The 17,098-nt window shown below is 32.3% G+C and overlaps 1 protein-coding gene across 1 annotated transcript in view; it reads left to right on the forward strand.

Annotated features, from left to right (window-relative positions):
- Positions 1–8,238, forward strand: part of LOC106465287 (prostaglandin E2 receptor EP2 subtype-like) — a 51,015-nt gene extending 42,777 nt beyond the window's left edge. Inside the window, exon 5 of the mRNA XM_022393702.1 lies at positions 7,752–8,238. Coding sequence (XP_022249410.1) covers positions 7,752–8,238 — 487 coding nt within the window. The remainder of the gene's footprint in view (positions 1–7,751) is intronic.
- The last annotated feature ends 8,860 nt before the right edge of the window (positions 8,239–17,098 follow it).

Consider the following 17,098-nt stretch of genomic DNA (forward strand, 5'->3'; position numbering starts at 1 on the left):
GGGCTACTCTTTTACCAACGAATAGTGAGATTAACCGTCACTTTATAACGCCCTCACGGCTGAAAGGGCGAGCATGTTTGGTGGAAAGGTGATTCGAACCCGCAACCCCCAGATTGCGAGTAGAGCACCCTAACCACCTGGCTATGCCAGGCCATTATTCACATAACTGTCTATTTGAAATTGGGACTTTTTGATGGCAATATTCATCAGTTTCTGAAAAATTAACTTACGAAATATCATATCAGTATTTTAATTTTGATATAAAAGTCCTGTATACAAATTTATTGTTTTAGCTATCGGAATGTTGGCATATAGAAACTTTATATCCAAACTAACACAGTAAAACTTACTAACAAAATTCAGATCTTGTATTTCTTGAGAAAATATAAACTGTCCTTAATAATGCGTTCCTTACAATTTAATGGTTTCCAAAAATTTACTAGACAATCGGTGTATTCACGATTACATAATTTAATAAGCTATTTACATTCTGTCCACCACGGAGAATCGAACCCAGAATTTTAGTTTTGTAAGTCCGCAAACTTACCACTGAAGATCCAAGGTTATGCAAGATAAGCCTAACAGGATAACCTTCGCCATGATCCTCGGGAATTTTCTACATAATACCAGAATAAAAACCTGATAGTCTTAATGTATATTCATCTTCTGTCAACAAGTTTTCTGCTTTAATTTTAATTTAAAGTTTAGTTTCATGATCTAAAGTGTATTTTTACTTTATTAGTATATTCGGTTTTACTTAACCCATTGACTGCGGCTGTTCTAAACGCGCGTGGAATTTTTGCAAGCCGTACACCGGATTGAGGTTTTGCAGAGACGTGACCAAAATCACGCGATGCATGCTTGTCTATCATTTTGGACGTCACGCTAGAGTCTACAATACCGTGATATACCACGTGTCAGATCAACTCAACAGAGTAAAAAGTGCGATAAATAATACCAGATACTTTGTCACTGAGATGATCTGAGGATGTGAAGCATCTGCAGGGATAACATCGACAACATACCTGCAGCAGCTGAAGCTTTGTAAAAGGATCCGTACATTTTACCAGGCGGATTATTTTCCAACTTCGTGAGAGGCGCAGCCCCATCGCTACCAGAATTCACCCCTCACGACTTCCTTTTTTTTTTTCATTGCCTGGCGTGAATGAAATTTGGCCATATTCTTCGCTGCTCGTCTCTTCTGGGGTGTCTTGATGTGAAAAAATACAGTAGGAATATAGTCAGGAGAGAGTGGGTGATCCCTCTTGGCACCTGGATTATATGTATTGGCAGCTTGTCTGGGACTATTAATATTATGATGCAAAAATAATTATTCATGAAGAAGTGAATTAAATTGAAATTATTTCCGATCTGTTTGGCTCATATGCTAAAATTTTCAGACTTTCAGGAAAATTCTAACATTGAAATGTCATTTAAATACTGTTGAAAAAATTATGTGATAAACTGATAAAGTTTATTATAGCCAGATATAAGTATATATGAAAATATTACTCAAATATTATACTGAAATGACCATGGGACTTCTAATCCATGTTTGAGCCGAGCCACAAGGCAGAGGTAAGATTTCTGACAAGTTTGTTTGTTGTATTTTACATGTCATTTTGGGCGATAATGCAGGCCGATACTGTCATGTTATCAAAATCTTTAACTGTCTTTGGGGCTGGATGATTATTTACATTTTTATCCCATAGTATAAAAGGATACATTTATCTGATATTTATCTGTATGCTATTGTAAAATTGGCGTTTATACATGCTATAAATTATTCCTACACAGACGGCTGTAGTCTAATTGTTCCTAGTATTTCTGGTTGACAGCTGAAATCCATCGATTCCGCCGTTCTTTGTCTTTTGGAAAACGATAAAAGGCAAGACCGAGCTTTTGTAACTGTTTATTGCTACATCCAACAGCACAATAAGCAATTACCATGATGATACGTGATAAAGCCAAAGCATTTAGTCATTTAAGACAAGTAAAGTTCACACTGCTAAGCCTGAAGTAAACACACGGTAGCTTGACGTCCAAAATGGCCGAAATTCCGGGATTTTCCAGCTCGTGACGCCACGAGCAAAACCTTAATAAGGCACACTCGCATTAAACTACCGAAGGCGGACCCTTCCCTATAAGGCGAATAAGCAGTCAATGGGTTTAAAGCGACTACATTATTTCTTTTACCAATCTTAGTTGTTTTTAAATTTTCATTTTTACTTATTTCTTATGGTTGTAAAGTCATCATTACTCAATATTTACGAGATTACTTCAAGTATTATTTTCTATAAATTTAAACAACGTTAAAGCAATGTCTGATTCAGTTCTTAACCCATTTAAGTATTCTTTACTGCCGGGGAGGTGTTTAGTTTTGGTAACTAGTCGAAATTCAGAAGATAATCCTCCAATGTCATTTTTTTTATTAGATTGGCAAATTTAAAGCTATAAACCAATACACATTTTTCTATGTAACTTCCAACATAATTAGACAAGTTAAAGATCACAGAATCAGGAGGACCAAGAATAATTTCTATTTTAAATCTTCTTATCTGGTTTACAACATAATTAGACAAGTTAAAGATCACAAAATCAGGAGGATCAACAAAACTTTCTATTTTAAATCTTCTTATCTGGTTTACAACATAATAAGACAAGTTAAAGATCACAGAATCAAGAGGATCAACAAAAATTTATATTTTAAATCTTCTTATCTGGTTTACAACATAATTAGACAAGTTAAAGATCACAAAATCAGGAGGATCAACAAAAATTTCTATTTTAAATCTTCTTATCTGGTTTACAACATAATTAGACAAGTTAAAGATTACAAAATCAGGAGGATCAACAAAACTTTCTATTTTAAATCTTCTTATCTGGTTTACAACATAATAAGACAAGTTAAAGATTACAAAATCAGGAGGATCAACAAAACTTTCTATTTTAAATCTTCTTATCTGGTTTACAACATAATAAGACAAGTTAAAGATCACATAATCAGGAGGATCAACAATAATTTCTATTTTAAATCTTCTTATCTGGTTTAATTTTTCTAAATTATTCTTTCCAATTTTGTTATTTAGTGATTCATACAGTTGATGATCTAATTTACTAATTTGTTATTTCAATATTCAATATATTTTTTCTAGTTGTCGTAATACATTGAATTGCTGGTCAAACAATAGTTAATATTTACAAATTGGAAGTCGTTTGTTCCTAAGCGCAAAGCTACACAATGAGCTATCTATGATGTGCCCTTTACGGGTATCAAAACACGGTTTTTAACGTCAAAAGTCTTCAAACTTACCGCTGAACCAAAGCTAACATTTCAAATCAAGACGTCAAATGACACCCTTTAGAAAAATAGGACCATGACACATAAGAACCAGCTTTCTGCCCTACTATGTTTTCTTATTGCCTAGTTTGACAAAGTTATAAGTGTTTTATGACGTCCAAAATTGAGTTATAGAAACCAAAGTCATTTATACTAATATTTCGTAGTGGATACGGTACCATTTTATTAAATCGAACGTATAATTTAGGACTGCAATATATATATAAACAAATACTTTAATTACTCTATAGTACTAAAGTATTAGGACCGCACACCTTGTGTTTTACCCTTGTGGCCCTAAATTAATAAGTGGACCCACCATTGGCATTAATTATAACCTGTTATTAGCATTTTCCACACATCATTCTTCAACATTTGATGCAACAAATGCATCATTCACTTTAGTAAGCCTTCAGAATCTTTCTTTTCTGTTCCTCAGAGTTTCAAAATATTCCAAAACAATTACGGCTGTGATGAATAGCTCATAGGCTGCAGCCGTTCTTCTATCTATTAACTCTTGTATTTTCTTCCTTTCCAGCATTTCACGGGCACGGTCAGGGCATTTTATTATACGCCCTGGCTGTGAAAGTGGGTTTTCTCGGGGAACTTCCGTTTCCCCTCACAGCAAAATTCTTCCAAGCCTTTGGATCCTATGATCTCAACCCGCCCAGATCAGCCGTCGTTTGTTGGAGTAATTGTCGAAAATCGCCTAACTCTTGGTCACGCCTTGTCTTCACTTTTGCCTCCCAAGATTCAGTCTCTTTTTGTTTATTTTTCTCATCATGTTGTCATTATCCTTCCCACGTGCGGAGCGAAAGACGATTTTGTTATCCTTGAAAACCCCGGGAACTAATTACTTCGATGTTCTCTCGAATATTCATTTAATTGGTCCTTCCCAAATATCTACCGCTATGCCAGTCATGATATCTAGTATCTTAAAACTTTCTGTTCATAGTGAACGTGCTGGCCTACAAATTTTAAATTTCATTAGAATTTTGGGTGATGGATTTATTGCCACAACTAATTTGAGTCAAAGTGTGATTCTGCATTAACATATTCGGTGGATTTGTGTATAAGAAGACAAAAGGAAATGTATTTGACACTTACACCGACAATGGTGAATCTAATAAGTATTCATTGCAAATTCAAAGGTGACTGGTTTATTAGTGCTGAGGATGTGGTTATTATTTCGTACATATTTTTTTGTCATATTTAAAATTTGATATTTTGGCAAAAATATTGTTCGTTCGGAAGCATACTCGAGAGTACTCAACCGATGACACAATGCAATTCAATCTTTTTTACATAAAAGCATAAAAAAAGGTATATTCAAGTAGCTATACTAATGGCCAGGTTTATTGTTATTTTCATTCTAATTACAGAGCTTACTCTGATCGGAAGTTACTATTATTATTATGACTCCTCTAAATATTATTTTACTACCTTTCTGCAAAAACATCACTAATTAAATTTTATCTTAGTTTCTGAAAACATGACATACTCTTACGCACACCTGAAATGTTTTGTTCATGCTTTAGAAAGTTTGTTTGTAATTAAGCACAAAGCTACACAATGGGCTATCTGTGCTCTGCCCACCACGGGTATCGAAACCAGGATTCTAGCGTTGTAAGTCAGCAGACATACCGCTGTGTCACTGGGGGGGGGGGGCACTTTAGAAAGGACAATCCATTCTTATTCCTTATTCTTTAGTTTTCTCTAATATTTGTTGTTATTTTATTCTTTTCTTTGAATTACTGAAAATATAACTTATTTCTGCTTCGTTAATCATTTTTGCTACAATCTTTTTTTTTTAATTTATTGGTGGCTAAGAGTGTTGCGTGCTTGTTCCAAAATTTCTCGGATAAAGGGGATTATTTTTATGGGTCAAACACAGTTGTAAAATGCCTAATAAAATCTATAAAAAAGGGGTGGGGAACTATAAATCGTCTCTAGATATTGAAAATATGGGTTCATTACCCTATAATGAAGGTGTGATACCGAGATTCCTAAAGCCTGAGAGTTTAATATACTTAACACCCTACATCTGAGAATATTACCCTACAAGTCCTTAGATGGGGGGTATAATTTTTTTCTAAATGTAAAACAAGCACTTATACCTCGCTACGTAAAGTAAATAAAATGTCCGGACATTTTCTTTAATATTCTAGAAATATGGATTAATACTAGCCACATTACTACCTTTTCAATTTTCTTGAAATACGATTAATTATTACTTTATTTGATCTTTGAGTAATATGATTCACTCTTGATACCATAAATTGAATTTCTAGAAATATTAATCACTCACCTAACTTTTGTTTCGAGAAACGTAGGATGCATTTGTTTAATTTTTTGTGGAAACATAATTCAGTTCTGTGATATCTTCTTTAAAAAAACTGTGACCATTTTCATGGTTTTCTTTATTTTTTGTTAACATATGAACCAATTCGGAGATTCTTCCTTTCATCACTTTCGAACTACGACTCACTCCAATCATCATATGCTTTAATTACATGGAAGAGTTATTTATTCTTATCATTCCGTCCCTGTTTATCTAGAAAATGTATTCAAAACTCTAATTTCTGGAAACATGGTCAATTCTTAAAAGGTTACATTTATTACTATCTCTGGATGATTACTTTCATCAGCTGCTTTTCCTTTAAATTTCCTAGAAATATAAACCAATTTGGTCATTACTCTATTTACTCAAAATATTTCAAACGGCCTTAGACTCGTATATACACTTTCTTACATACACGTTTTATAAGCACTGTGATACATATACAAGTTTTATAAATACCGAGGAACATATGCAAGATGTATGAGAATAAATGGCCACATTCAAGGTAACACCTCCACATTCTATAATTCTAGGACTTAAAAGAGTAGAAGACCATGTCTAGGTGTAAAGTCATAACAATACATTCAGGTTTTATAAACATCGAGGAACACAACCAGGTTTCGTAAATATAAAGGAATACATCGAGATTTTACGTGTGTAACGAAACGTATCCGGTTTTATATAGAAGAATACATCCAGATAATATTTTAACAATATTTGAGTTGACAAATACTGCAATACATATCCAATAAAAGTACATTCTATATAAAGAAACTCGTACGTTGTTATAAACACAGAGTGGCATATACACTCAACACTTGTGTGTTCAAAGAAACAAACCAATCCAGGCTTATAAGCATAATAAAACAGATGTAGATCTTAAATGTATAACAACCACATGATGTTCTACATATACAGGGAAATGCACCCAGGCTTTGCAAGTGTAGAAAAACACATCCACTATTTATATCTACTGAAGAACACACTCAGGTTATATTAACACAGAGAAACACAATCATGTTTTGTGGGCACATAGAAACATATTTGAGGAACATACCAGACTTTATAGGTGTTCATGAACAATCAGTTTTTAGTAAAAATATAGAGAAATATGTACGCGTTTTATAGTCAAGTAAAACTAAATTCAAAATTTATAGCATAGAGAAACATATTCAATGTTTAAGTAAGTAAGCAGGTTAACGAATCATACAATTACCATACACCTGATCTTTATTTAGTGGTCCTCCAGTCATTATATTCTACCAGTAGGTCTTGTAATAATTTATTAGCCGAATATATATGTATTATGAAGTGTTTTTGACATGATTGTCGTTGTCTTTAAGCAACAATCTAACCATTGTTTTTGTTTTTATGATAAAATTTTCTTTTAACTTTATCGTTGTTTTATATTTGTTAAAAATTCTATATTTATAAGTGGGAATCATTCTGATTTTCAGTAGTTTAAAATATTACTTTGATTTGTTATTATTATTCGTGCTTATACCTTATATGTGATTAGCAAACTTGTCCCCTGGTGTAGCAGTGGTAAGTTATCGGATTTACAAGCGATAACTAAGACGTTAAAAATTTAAAACCTAATAAAATTATTTCTGATAGCCGCTTATAAGGTTTTGTTAAATATTCTATAACATAAGACATTACTTATTATATGTCAGTCTTATACATTACTTTTTCATTATACCCAACGTAAAAGTGGTTTACGTTGAGATATACAAAACACATCTAGTTCTTCACGATAAACCCTAGGCAAGTTAGTATATGCTCCAATGTACATTTATTAACACTATAATATTTTTTTATGAATTTTGTTTTGTTCTTACTTCTGATAAGTGACATTTACAAAGTTGCTAAACATAAAATCTTTTGTACACAGCTTATGAAAATTATTTGGATATGTATGTAATTTTAATTTCTATAAAAATTAAGGAGTATCTTGACCTTTGGTTCAATTACTGCGAAAGTGTATTACATCAATAATAATATAAGGTAAAGTTTAATAAAAGAATTTACAATCTTAATTTTCTCTGTTTCTTTTTTTTTCGTTTTCAGTTCCTCACTCAAACAGAACATTGGAGAAGAACAATTACAACTGGAGTTTCATAGCAGAGGGAACAAATGTCAATGTCCAAGAGAAAATAATTCAGAGTTGGGTGTAAGTCTAGATCGGGATCCAGCGGAAAATGAACTTATGAACCCTGCTTTACGTTATCAGCGTACGTTTATAGAGCCAATTATGGTTCAAATAAAGATTCAAAGTGGACACAATCCGTGTTTTCGTTTTGGGGAATTCGACAAGAAAAAATGGTCAAAACTCACAAGAGGACAGCGGCCATGCTGTAGGGTGAACTGTTCTAGAGACTTTGTTAGTGATGATTGTGGGTATATGAGAATAACTCCTATATGTGAAGGTACGTCAACAAAATCGTCCTTAACTTCTCACTCTCTCCCTGAATCCCGTTGTCTAGGAAACGCATTCAACAATTACTCACCAGATGTCCTCTCTAAAGGAGACTCATCCTTTACGCACCATTCATAATTTATTACTCTCCTGACTTTCGAATTCGCGATTAAAAACAAATTTTCTTAAATGTATTAAGACGTCAAAACTACCCTAACCATTACACTCAGCTGAAAAGTTTCAACCATTTATTACCAGTTAAATCGTCCTGGTCACAAATCCTAGTTTCTCGTCATTATCAGAATTCTCACATCACATCTTCACTTAAAAAGCCTTTAATCTTTAGAGAATGCGATTATTTAACTCTTACCTAAAAGCTCCTGATTAACAAAATATGTCTATGTAAAAACCAACAACTAGGGTCCGTTTTTCTGGACTATTCAGATATTCACCAACATTCTCAATTTTCAAAGATAACTCCAGTTGAAATTTTTCCATATCACCTTCTCATTTCTCTTGAATATTCACTGTAACCCACAGATAAATATTAAAACACTTTATTTACGTAGAATTAAACGCAGTGGCCTATAAATACAGCTTTCCTCGAAAAAACGTCTTAGTTGTTATTATTTGAACGTTTCTACTTTTCGTTATCGATCCAATTTAACCAAATTAATTAACGTCTTTTCTACTTTTCGTTATCTATCCCATTTAACAAAATTAACTAACGTATTTTCTACTTTTCGTTATCTATCCCATTTAAACAAATTAACATATTTTATACTTTTCATTATCTATCACATTTAACCAAATTAATTAACGTCTTTTCTACTTTTCGTTATCTATCCCATTTAACAAAATTAACTAACGTCTTTTATAGATTTCGTTATCTATCCCATTTAAAGAAATTAACGTATTTTATACTTTTCATTATCTATCACATTTAACCAAATTAATTAACGTCTTTTCTACTTTTCGTTATCGATCCAATTTAACCAAATTAATTAACGTCTTTTCTACTTTTCGTTATCTATCCCATTTAAAGAAATTAACGTATTTTATACTTTTCATTATCTATCACATTTAACCAAATTAATTAACGTCTTTTCTACTTTTCGTTATCTATCCCATTTAACCAAATTAATTAACGTCTTTTCTACTTTTCGTTATCTATTCCATTTAACCAAATTAATTAACGTCTTTTCTCTCTGAAAAATAATAAAGAGCTCCATCAATCATCATCACGAAATATTCTAAGAAAATATATTACGCGGTGCTATATATATAGCAGAACCTTAAGTTAAGTTTTACCATCTAAGTGATGTATTTTTGTTTTATTTTTCTTGCTTAAGCACTTAACTAAAGTGAGATATTCGTTCTAACCAAAAGGTATTTTGATGCATTATAAGTAATTACTTATTTAAAGGTTTCCAATTGATCATCTAATGAAACTCAAGCTTGAACATATCACTATTACGAAATGTTATTTCCTGATATTTATTAAATGTATGAAAGTTACGCTTGTGCTAATAGAGAGAAGCTAAGAATAAACACTTGGGCTCTACATTTCCTAATTACTGTACACGAAATTAGCTTTCTTTGTCACTGAGTGTATCACTCCAAACCACTAAATAGCTTATATTTTTATAAGCCATACTTTGAATCCCTTTTGCTTCAAGTTTCGACGTTCGTCATAAATTATACTCTCGTCTGATCAATGAGTCAAGTAAATGGTTGTAAACAGTTCTTCTTTATGTTCGAGTTGTTTCTCAAATATAACTATTAAAATGATTCTGATATTTTAATTTTTCACTGTGTATTGTGTATGCAAAACACCAAGGAGCAATGGCATTCATGTAAAAGTATTTTTGTACAAAATCCTCAAATTCTGAAGTATGAATAGATCTATAAATATACAACACTGAATATCAGAGGCTTGTAATATTATAGCTGACACATTTATAATTGATATTTCTTTGTATTTAAATGATAATATGAAATAAATGTATCTTGCCTAATTGTTATATTTCATTGTCGTGTTTAAAAGAAATTTCATTTACGTATTGTTCCTATCTTCAAACTCAAGGAATTGTTCCTATCTTTTTGGCTTAACATATTCTTATCTTATAGGTTAAAAATAACTGATATTTAAAAACTAAAATTAAGCTATCTAAACGCAAAATGTGAAAGAAATGTATCCCTTCAAACTTTTTTATAAAATATTAGCACAGTATATTTCCCTGAAAATTTCATGAAATATGAAAAATTGAAGCTGTGGCTTTAGAAAATAAAAAAAGAGATCCCTTGTAAACGATGTAATTTTTCCCGAAAGGGGGCCGAAGGGCCACCTGGAGAGGGTCACCTGTTTTAGCAACTCGCACCCTATACAGTGGTTTGTTGTCTGTTAGTCAGTAGACACTAGAATGACTAACATAAGGGACGGTTAATGTTGCAATTTTTACTGTCGTGACATCAGTAAAACGTGCGCATGCCATGAATCACGAGAAGAATTATGCACTCTCTAGGCTACAACACAGAATGACATGTTAAATTCAAAAGCAAGATATAAAAATATTTGTTACTCTTAATTTTGGTTTCATTTACTCTTTCGGGGACCCTGCGCAAGTACATCAGGTTAATAGTTTATTCTTTTGTACGATGTATACTGCTGTAGTACTACAATGTTTGTACGATGTATACTACTGTAGTACTACAATGTTTGTACGATGTATACTGCTGTATCACTAGAATGTTTGTACGATGTATACTGCTGTATCACTAGAATGTTTGTACGATGTATACTGCCGTAGCACTACAATGTTTGTACGATGTATACTGTTGTAGCATTACAATGTTTGTACGATGTATACTGCTGTAGCACTACAATGTTTTCGGTCAATTACTGAAGATTTTTTGTTGTCTTTCAGAAATTGTAGCGCATACTGGAGAGATTTACACATTTTGATAATAAAGGTAGAAAAAAATAATTATGTACTAACCCTGAAGAAGTCGCAAAGGCGAAACGTCAGTTAAAAGTTCTTTCATAATTATCTGGAGTGAAAAGGTCGTTTTTTCTTACTTTATTATTCAAATGTTATAAATACCTCCAGTATGCACTACAGATTCTGAAAAACAACTAATAGTTCATTCCTTGATTAGTGTCGTTATTAACATATTATAATGTAAAAATGTTAAAGATTTCAACACTTTCATTTAAACACTTGATTGTCGACTGTAAAATGATAATACTGGCAATCAATAGGGTAGTGTTATCTGACTTTGACTGCTTTTAAGAATATTAAAATAGTCCAAAGTTTAGGCTGTACCTTTAATTAACATTAAAATATTTATCTGATTTTATTTTTAATTAGTAGGGGTTTATTTTACCTCATATCTATTACATTAGGAGACAAGAGTTGTATTTGATTAGGAGTTTTATCAGCATGCAAGTCCTTTTTCATAAACTAATGTTTATCCAAATTCAATTCATAATAAGAAGGAAAATACTTTAACTGTTTTCAATTTCTGTTAGCATTTAAAGGACTTTCTTGATTTCACTTTTGAATATTTGGTGTTTTAATTGAGTTCAATTTTAAAGATTTCCTGATTAAAAATACAAAGAAGGCAATTTGTTTGTCTAATTTGTATTTTAATTATGGAAAAAGTATTCTATGCGAATTCCATATTAATTAGCAGAAAAGTTTTGTTTGATTTAAGTATTCATTAGCATACAAGTGTCTTGTTAGAATTGAGTATGAATTAACAAATTAGTACCTAAAAGCAGTTATTAAGGATGTGTAGTTAGGATTTTACTTTCCATATTTTTGTTTCCACACGCTAGAAAGGCCTTTCCTGATATAAACAATTTCTAATACAGTGATTTTCTAAGTTTAATTTTAATTACTAAGGAATGGTTTGCTTAATTTCAGTTTTTATTATGAGGTAATTACTGTATATTACTTTAATTATTAGGCAGTGTTTCGCTAGACTTCAGTTATACACTTTGTAATCAGCAAGTGATTGTTTTATCTGATTTGAGATTTAATTATCAGACATATATTTATTTATTCAAAGCTATTGGCCATCCGACAACACTCTTTTTATGTGTTGAATGTCCCATATGTGTCAGAAAACAGAATGTTTCGGGAGTATTTTTATTTACAGAGTAAAAAATCTTTAGATATTTCGACAATTCTAGTAACATTGGATGTAATTTTAGGCACTTTACTGCATTGATTTTATTATTATTCCAGCGTAAATATTTGTCTTCCAAGAAATAGAACAAACTCGTAATTTTTTTTCTGTTAACACTAGTCTCTCGTTTTTCTACCTGTTGCCCCTAGCAACAGCTGAGCTACTCTTCAATAAAATACATATATAGAAAGTTTCCTAATGAAGAAAAATACGTTTATCTCCTCTAGTTCGCAGAAGAGAGTTCAAGACAAAGAAATATTTGTATTTTACGTGATGAAAAGATGGGTAAATTATGATAATGTTAATGAATGCTCGACGATAATGTCAAACACTACTATTGTCGTTGTGTCTGTAAGTACTGAATGAGTTAAGCCTAATCTTGAACGATTTAACTTTGAAATTTTGACTTATCTTCAAGATCGGTAAAATTATTTGGTCACAACATAAAGTGAGGTTATCCTGGAGGAAAATGTGTATGTAAAATTACACTTCCGGTGATAAATTATTTGAAGTTATTTAACTTCGTTTACTGGATATGAACCGATCATTATGAGCAATCCTACAAAATGACATTTGCTTTTTTCAAAATCCACAATTAAACGTAACAAATCTAGAAAAACATAGGGAAGTCTTGGTGTAGTTAAACTTACCTTAATAGTCCTGAGAGACGTAAAAGTGGCTGGATTTTTCAATAAACGTTTTTAATACAGATAAAAATACCGAAACTGAATATTCGTTGCATATTATTCAAATTTCGTTATTGGTGTCGGAGTGTTATATTTCTACGTCTAATCGATTTTTAAAACTCCATGTCTTAAAGTGTTTTCAAGTTTTATTTCAGACATAGGTTGCCGCAATTGTTTCTTTTTTTTTAATCCAGAATATTTTATTGTATTTAACTCCTTTCTGCTAATTAAAGGAGAGAAATACATTTTTATTCATCAGAAAACAAATAAAAGTTTATAGCTTTTTTTGTATTTTGTTTAAGAATTATTTTTTTCTTATATTCACCCGGATTTCCCCAAGGATCTATATTTAAGATAAAAGAGCAATTCCAATATGATGCACAAATCCTCTGTGGAATATCAACAGATGCAAAAAGATATGATAATGTCCTCATGAATAGTTAGATAAACAAAAAATATTTTTCCACACATATTTACAGCAGTTTTTGTCTAGAAAAAAAGCATAAGAATCCATACTTGCAATAGTGTTTGTACAGAAAAAGTATCATAAGAATCCATACATCTGGATATATGACGTCAAAGCAAAAACCAGTTCGAACACATCATTCTCTATGGCTACATGGGAAAAAAGTGGATCGGTGTCTGTTTTCGAGCAAAGGCACATTGGAGTATCTACTGGGTCCACCTTAGATTTTTAACGTTGTAAGTCCGTAAACGTACCGCTATCCAGTGGAAAACGGTGGATGTGTTGAAAAGTTAAATAAAAAGGAATACAATAAAATAAAAAAATTATAATCCTAATGAATGCCTGAAAATAATGTAGAAAGACTACTTTCATGAGGGAATGTTACCGTCGTGGTGTCTGTCAGTAAAAGCATTAGTTTAATCTTGAATGATTTACTTTTAAAATTTTGACTTATCGTCAAGATCGGTAAAATTATTTGATCACAAAATAAAGCGAACTCATTCAAAGAAACGATAATAAACTAAATGGCCTTATTTAACTTAGATTACCGAGCACGAACCAGTCGATATGAACAAAGTGGGATTGTTTAAATATTTAACTTTTTTTAAATCGGCAATTAAACATAAGAAAATTGGAAAAAAAATGGGAGAGATCTCGGTGCTTTTAAGCTACCTTTAACAGCCCTGTGTAACGTATAGTTAGCTTAGTTCCTCCATAAAAGTTTTAAATACAAATAAGAATATAGATATCGAATATTTCATTGCATATTATTACAATTTTATTATTAGTGTCGGAATATTATACTTCTACGTCAGAAGATTTCATGTCTTAAAGGTGTTTTGGGATTTTAGTCCAGGCACAGTTTGTTTGTTTGTTTTTGAATTTCGCGCAAAGCTACACGAGGGCTATCTGCGCTAGCCGTCCCTAATTTAGCAGTGTAAGACTAGAGGGAAGGCAGCTAGTCATCACCACCCACCGCAAACTCTTGGGCTACTCTTTTACCAAAGAATAATTGGATTGACCGTCACATTATAACGCCTCCACGGCTGAAAGGGCGAGAATGTTTGGTGTGACAAGGATTCGAACCCGCGATCCTCAGCTTGCGAGTCGAGTGCCTTAACCACCTGGCCATGCCGGGCGAAGCAGTTTGTTGCAGCTTTACCTTTTTTTATTGGACTCTTTATTCATTTTTCTAACACGTCCACTTTCTTTGGGTGTAACTGTATAGAATGAGGTGGAGTTTCTTGTTTGACTTGATATCTCTAGTGTATGAATTGTTATATTACTTTTTCTAGTTTGTTGCAAACACAAAGCTAAAAATGGGCTATCTGTGCTGGCCTCACCACGAGCAACCGAGTCTTTTTCTAGGCAAATACTACTGTGAATGTGTGTGTAGAAACATACTAAAGTTAATACCATAGCACGGAATGTCTCAGGATATTTTTCATTTCGACATATACAAAAGTTTCCATTACGGCTCAACCCGCTCTCCTCCTCCTTACTACACATGGGTTTTACGTCATTTTCTCCAGTATCCAGTCTATGAGAGCTTCAACCGTTTCTACTGACTACACAAAACAAGAACATAAAACTAAATGGGCATCAGTATATAGTGATTCTAGACACAGACCAAGAGGTTATTACATTTCGATACAGGTGGGCGGGTATTGCCACATTTGATCGTAAGTAACAAGTCACTTGATGTCAAGATTATTGTGCTGATCCGTCCTGGTGACATTTGCTTTTTATTTTAGTAAATAAGACCCAAACAGTCATTATTTAAAGCCGAAGGTTAGACGTTACCAGGAGGTTATACAGTTGCCGTTTCCTCATTTAAGTTGTATGGTGTCAAGGTTTTTTTGCAAAACACCTCTATTGTTAATGTTCGTTTAGCGATAACTAGAAGAATCCTTTAAAATAGGCGTTTCAAGAGGTGTAATGTATTTGAATAGTGGTTATGTTAAAAACTAAGGCTAATAATAATCATCACAAAAAGTCATAGAACAGCTAAAGTGTATTTTAACGTCTTATCTATACATATATACATAGGAGAAACGTCTTAAAACGCTCGTTCTGAACTCATTATTAAAATAAAACTTTTTGTTTGATGTATACACGGAATATTAGGTTAGTAGAGACTAATTAGAAAAGACAAATAGGTAAAGTCTATGAAGACGGAAACTTATAGATATGATTAGAACAACTGGGAATATTCTAAAAAGGGTGGTTAAACATAGGAAATGATATGACTATTTATACTTTTTGAATCCTTTTGTTACAATCATGCTACACTTGCACCTTGCTTTCCATTCTTATCCATCAACTTTATTCAGGTTGTACTTATTTCTGTCAGGAATTGACTAACAACAATGCAAATATAACAAATTCCTGTTTATTAATTTAACCAATAACACGTGGATTTAGAGCTACATTTTGTTCCTTACTGGTGCAAGGTGATATGATTCAGGAAACTCGGAAATTTAATTGTATAAAGTTCTATTTATAGAATCATGGTTAAAAACACAATATTGAGAACAAAGAAAGTAAATGTAATATACAAACTTGGTCTGACGGTGATATGTCATTTACATATAATGGCTGTCTGAAGATTACTCAATCCACAATCATACTCTAGCTCCAAACCTAAATATATGTGTAAGTTATCTAAGTTACCAATTGCACAATCATACCCTAGCTCCAAATATAATTACATTTTTAAGTGATCTAACATTCCAATCGCACCTTAATAGTCTATGCTCCAAATCTGTCTACATCCCTTATTGATGTATTTTAACTGTTTTTAACAATTTCTATAAAGGATAAACTGATTTTATTATTTAAATATATTAAGATTATAACTTAAATCATGTCAACTGTAAATTATTCATAGAAAAAATGTGAGATTTCTAGCCTCTAATATTCTAACAATTCGAAATATTGTAGTAATTGTGCGTGTTTATTGTTTAAAATGCGTGTAGAGAGACCAAAACACGCGGGCTAAATGTCTTATGAACTGTACTTTCACTATCTGTCTCCCTATTAATTCCCCACCTCACATAAAATTGTAGTCTTCGAGGAGTTAGGCATTGATAAGACAAATCTTGTTCGAAGCTATAACTGTCTAAGGCAATCAGGCTATTTTCAGTAGCAAATTAATCATTCCGATTAGCAACTATGTCCGACAACAGCACTATGAATGGAATGAAAGTCTAGGCGAGACGAGCCACCAGGAGATAGATCTGATCTAACTTGCGCAATCGACTCTGCAACAGTAGCGGCAACGGCACTTTTTAAGTGTCCTACCGTTTGACAATAAATGTATAACTAAAGCGTGTTTTTTGTGAAGTTACATTACAGGTAAATGTCATGTAATTTAGGTGTAAGCTATAGTGTCTAAAGAGTAGAGTAAATATATTACAGGTAAATGTTATGTAATTTAGGTGTGAGCTATAGTGTCTAAAGAGTGGAGTAAATATATTACAGGTAAATGTTATGTAATTTAGGTGTGAGCTATAGTGTCTAAAGAGTGGAGTAAATATATTACAGGTAAATGTTATGTAATTTAGGTGTGAGCTATAGTGTCTAAAGAGTGGAGTAAATATATTACAGGTAAATGTTATGTAATTTAGGTGTGAGCTATAGTGTCTAAAGA

Source organism: Limulus polyphemus, unplaced genomic scaffold (genome assembly GCF_000517525.1).
Source record: "Limulus polyphemus unplaced genomic scaffold, Limulus_polyphemus-2.1.2 Scaffold67, whole genome shotgun sequence".
NCBI classification, from domain to species: Eukaryota; Metazoa; Arthropoda; class Merostomata; order Xiphosura; family Limulidae; genus Limulus; species Limulus polyphemus.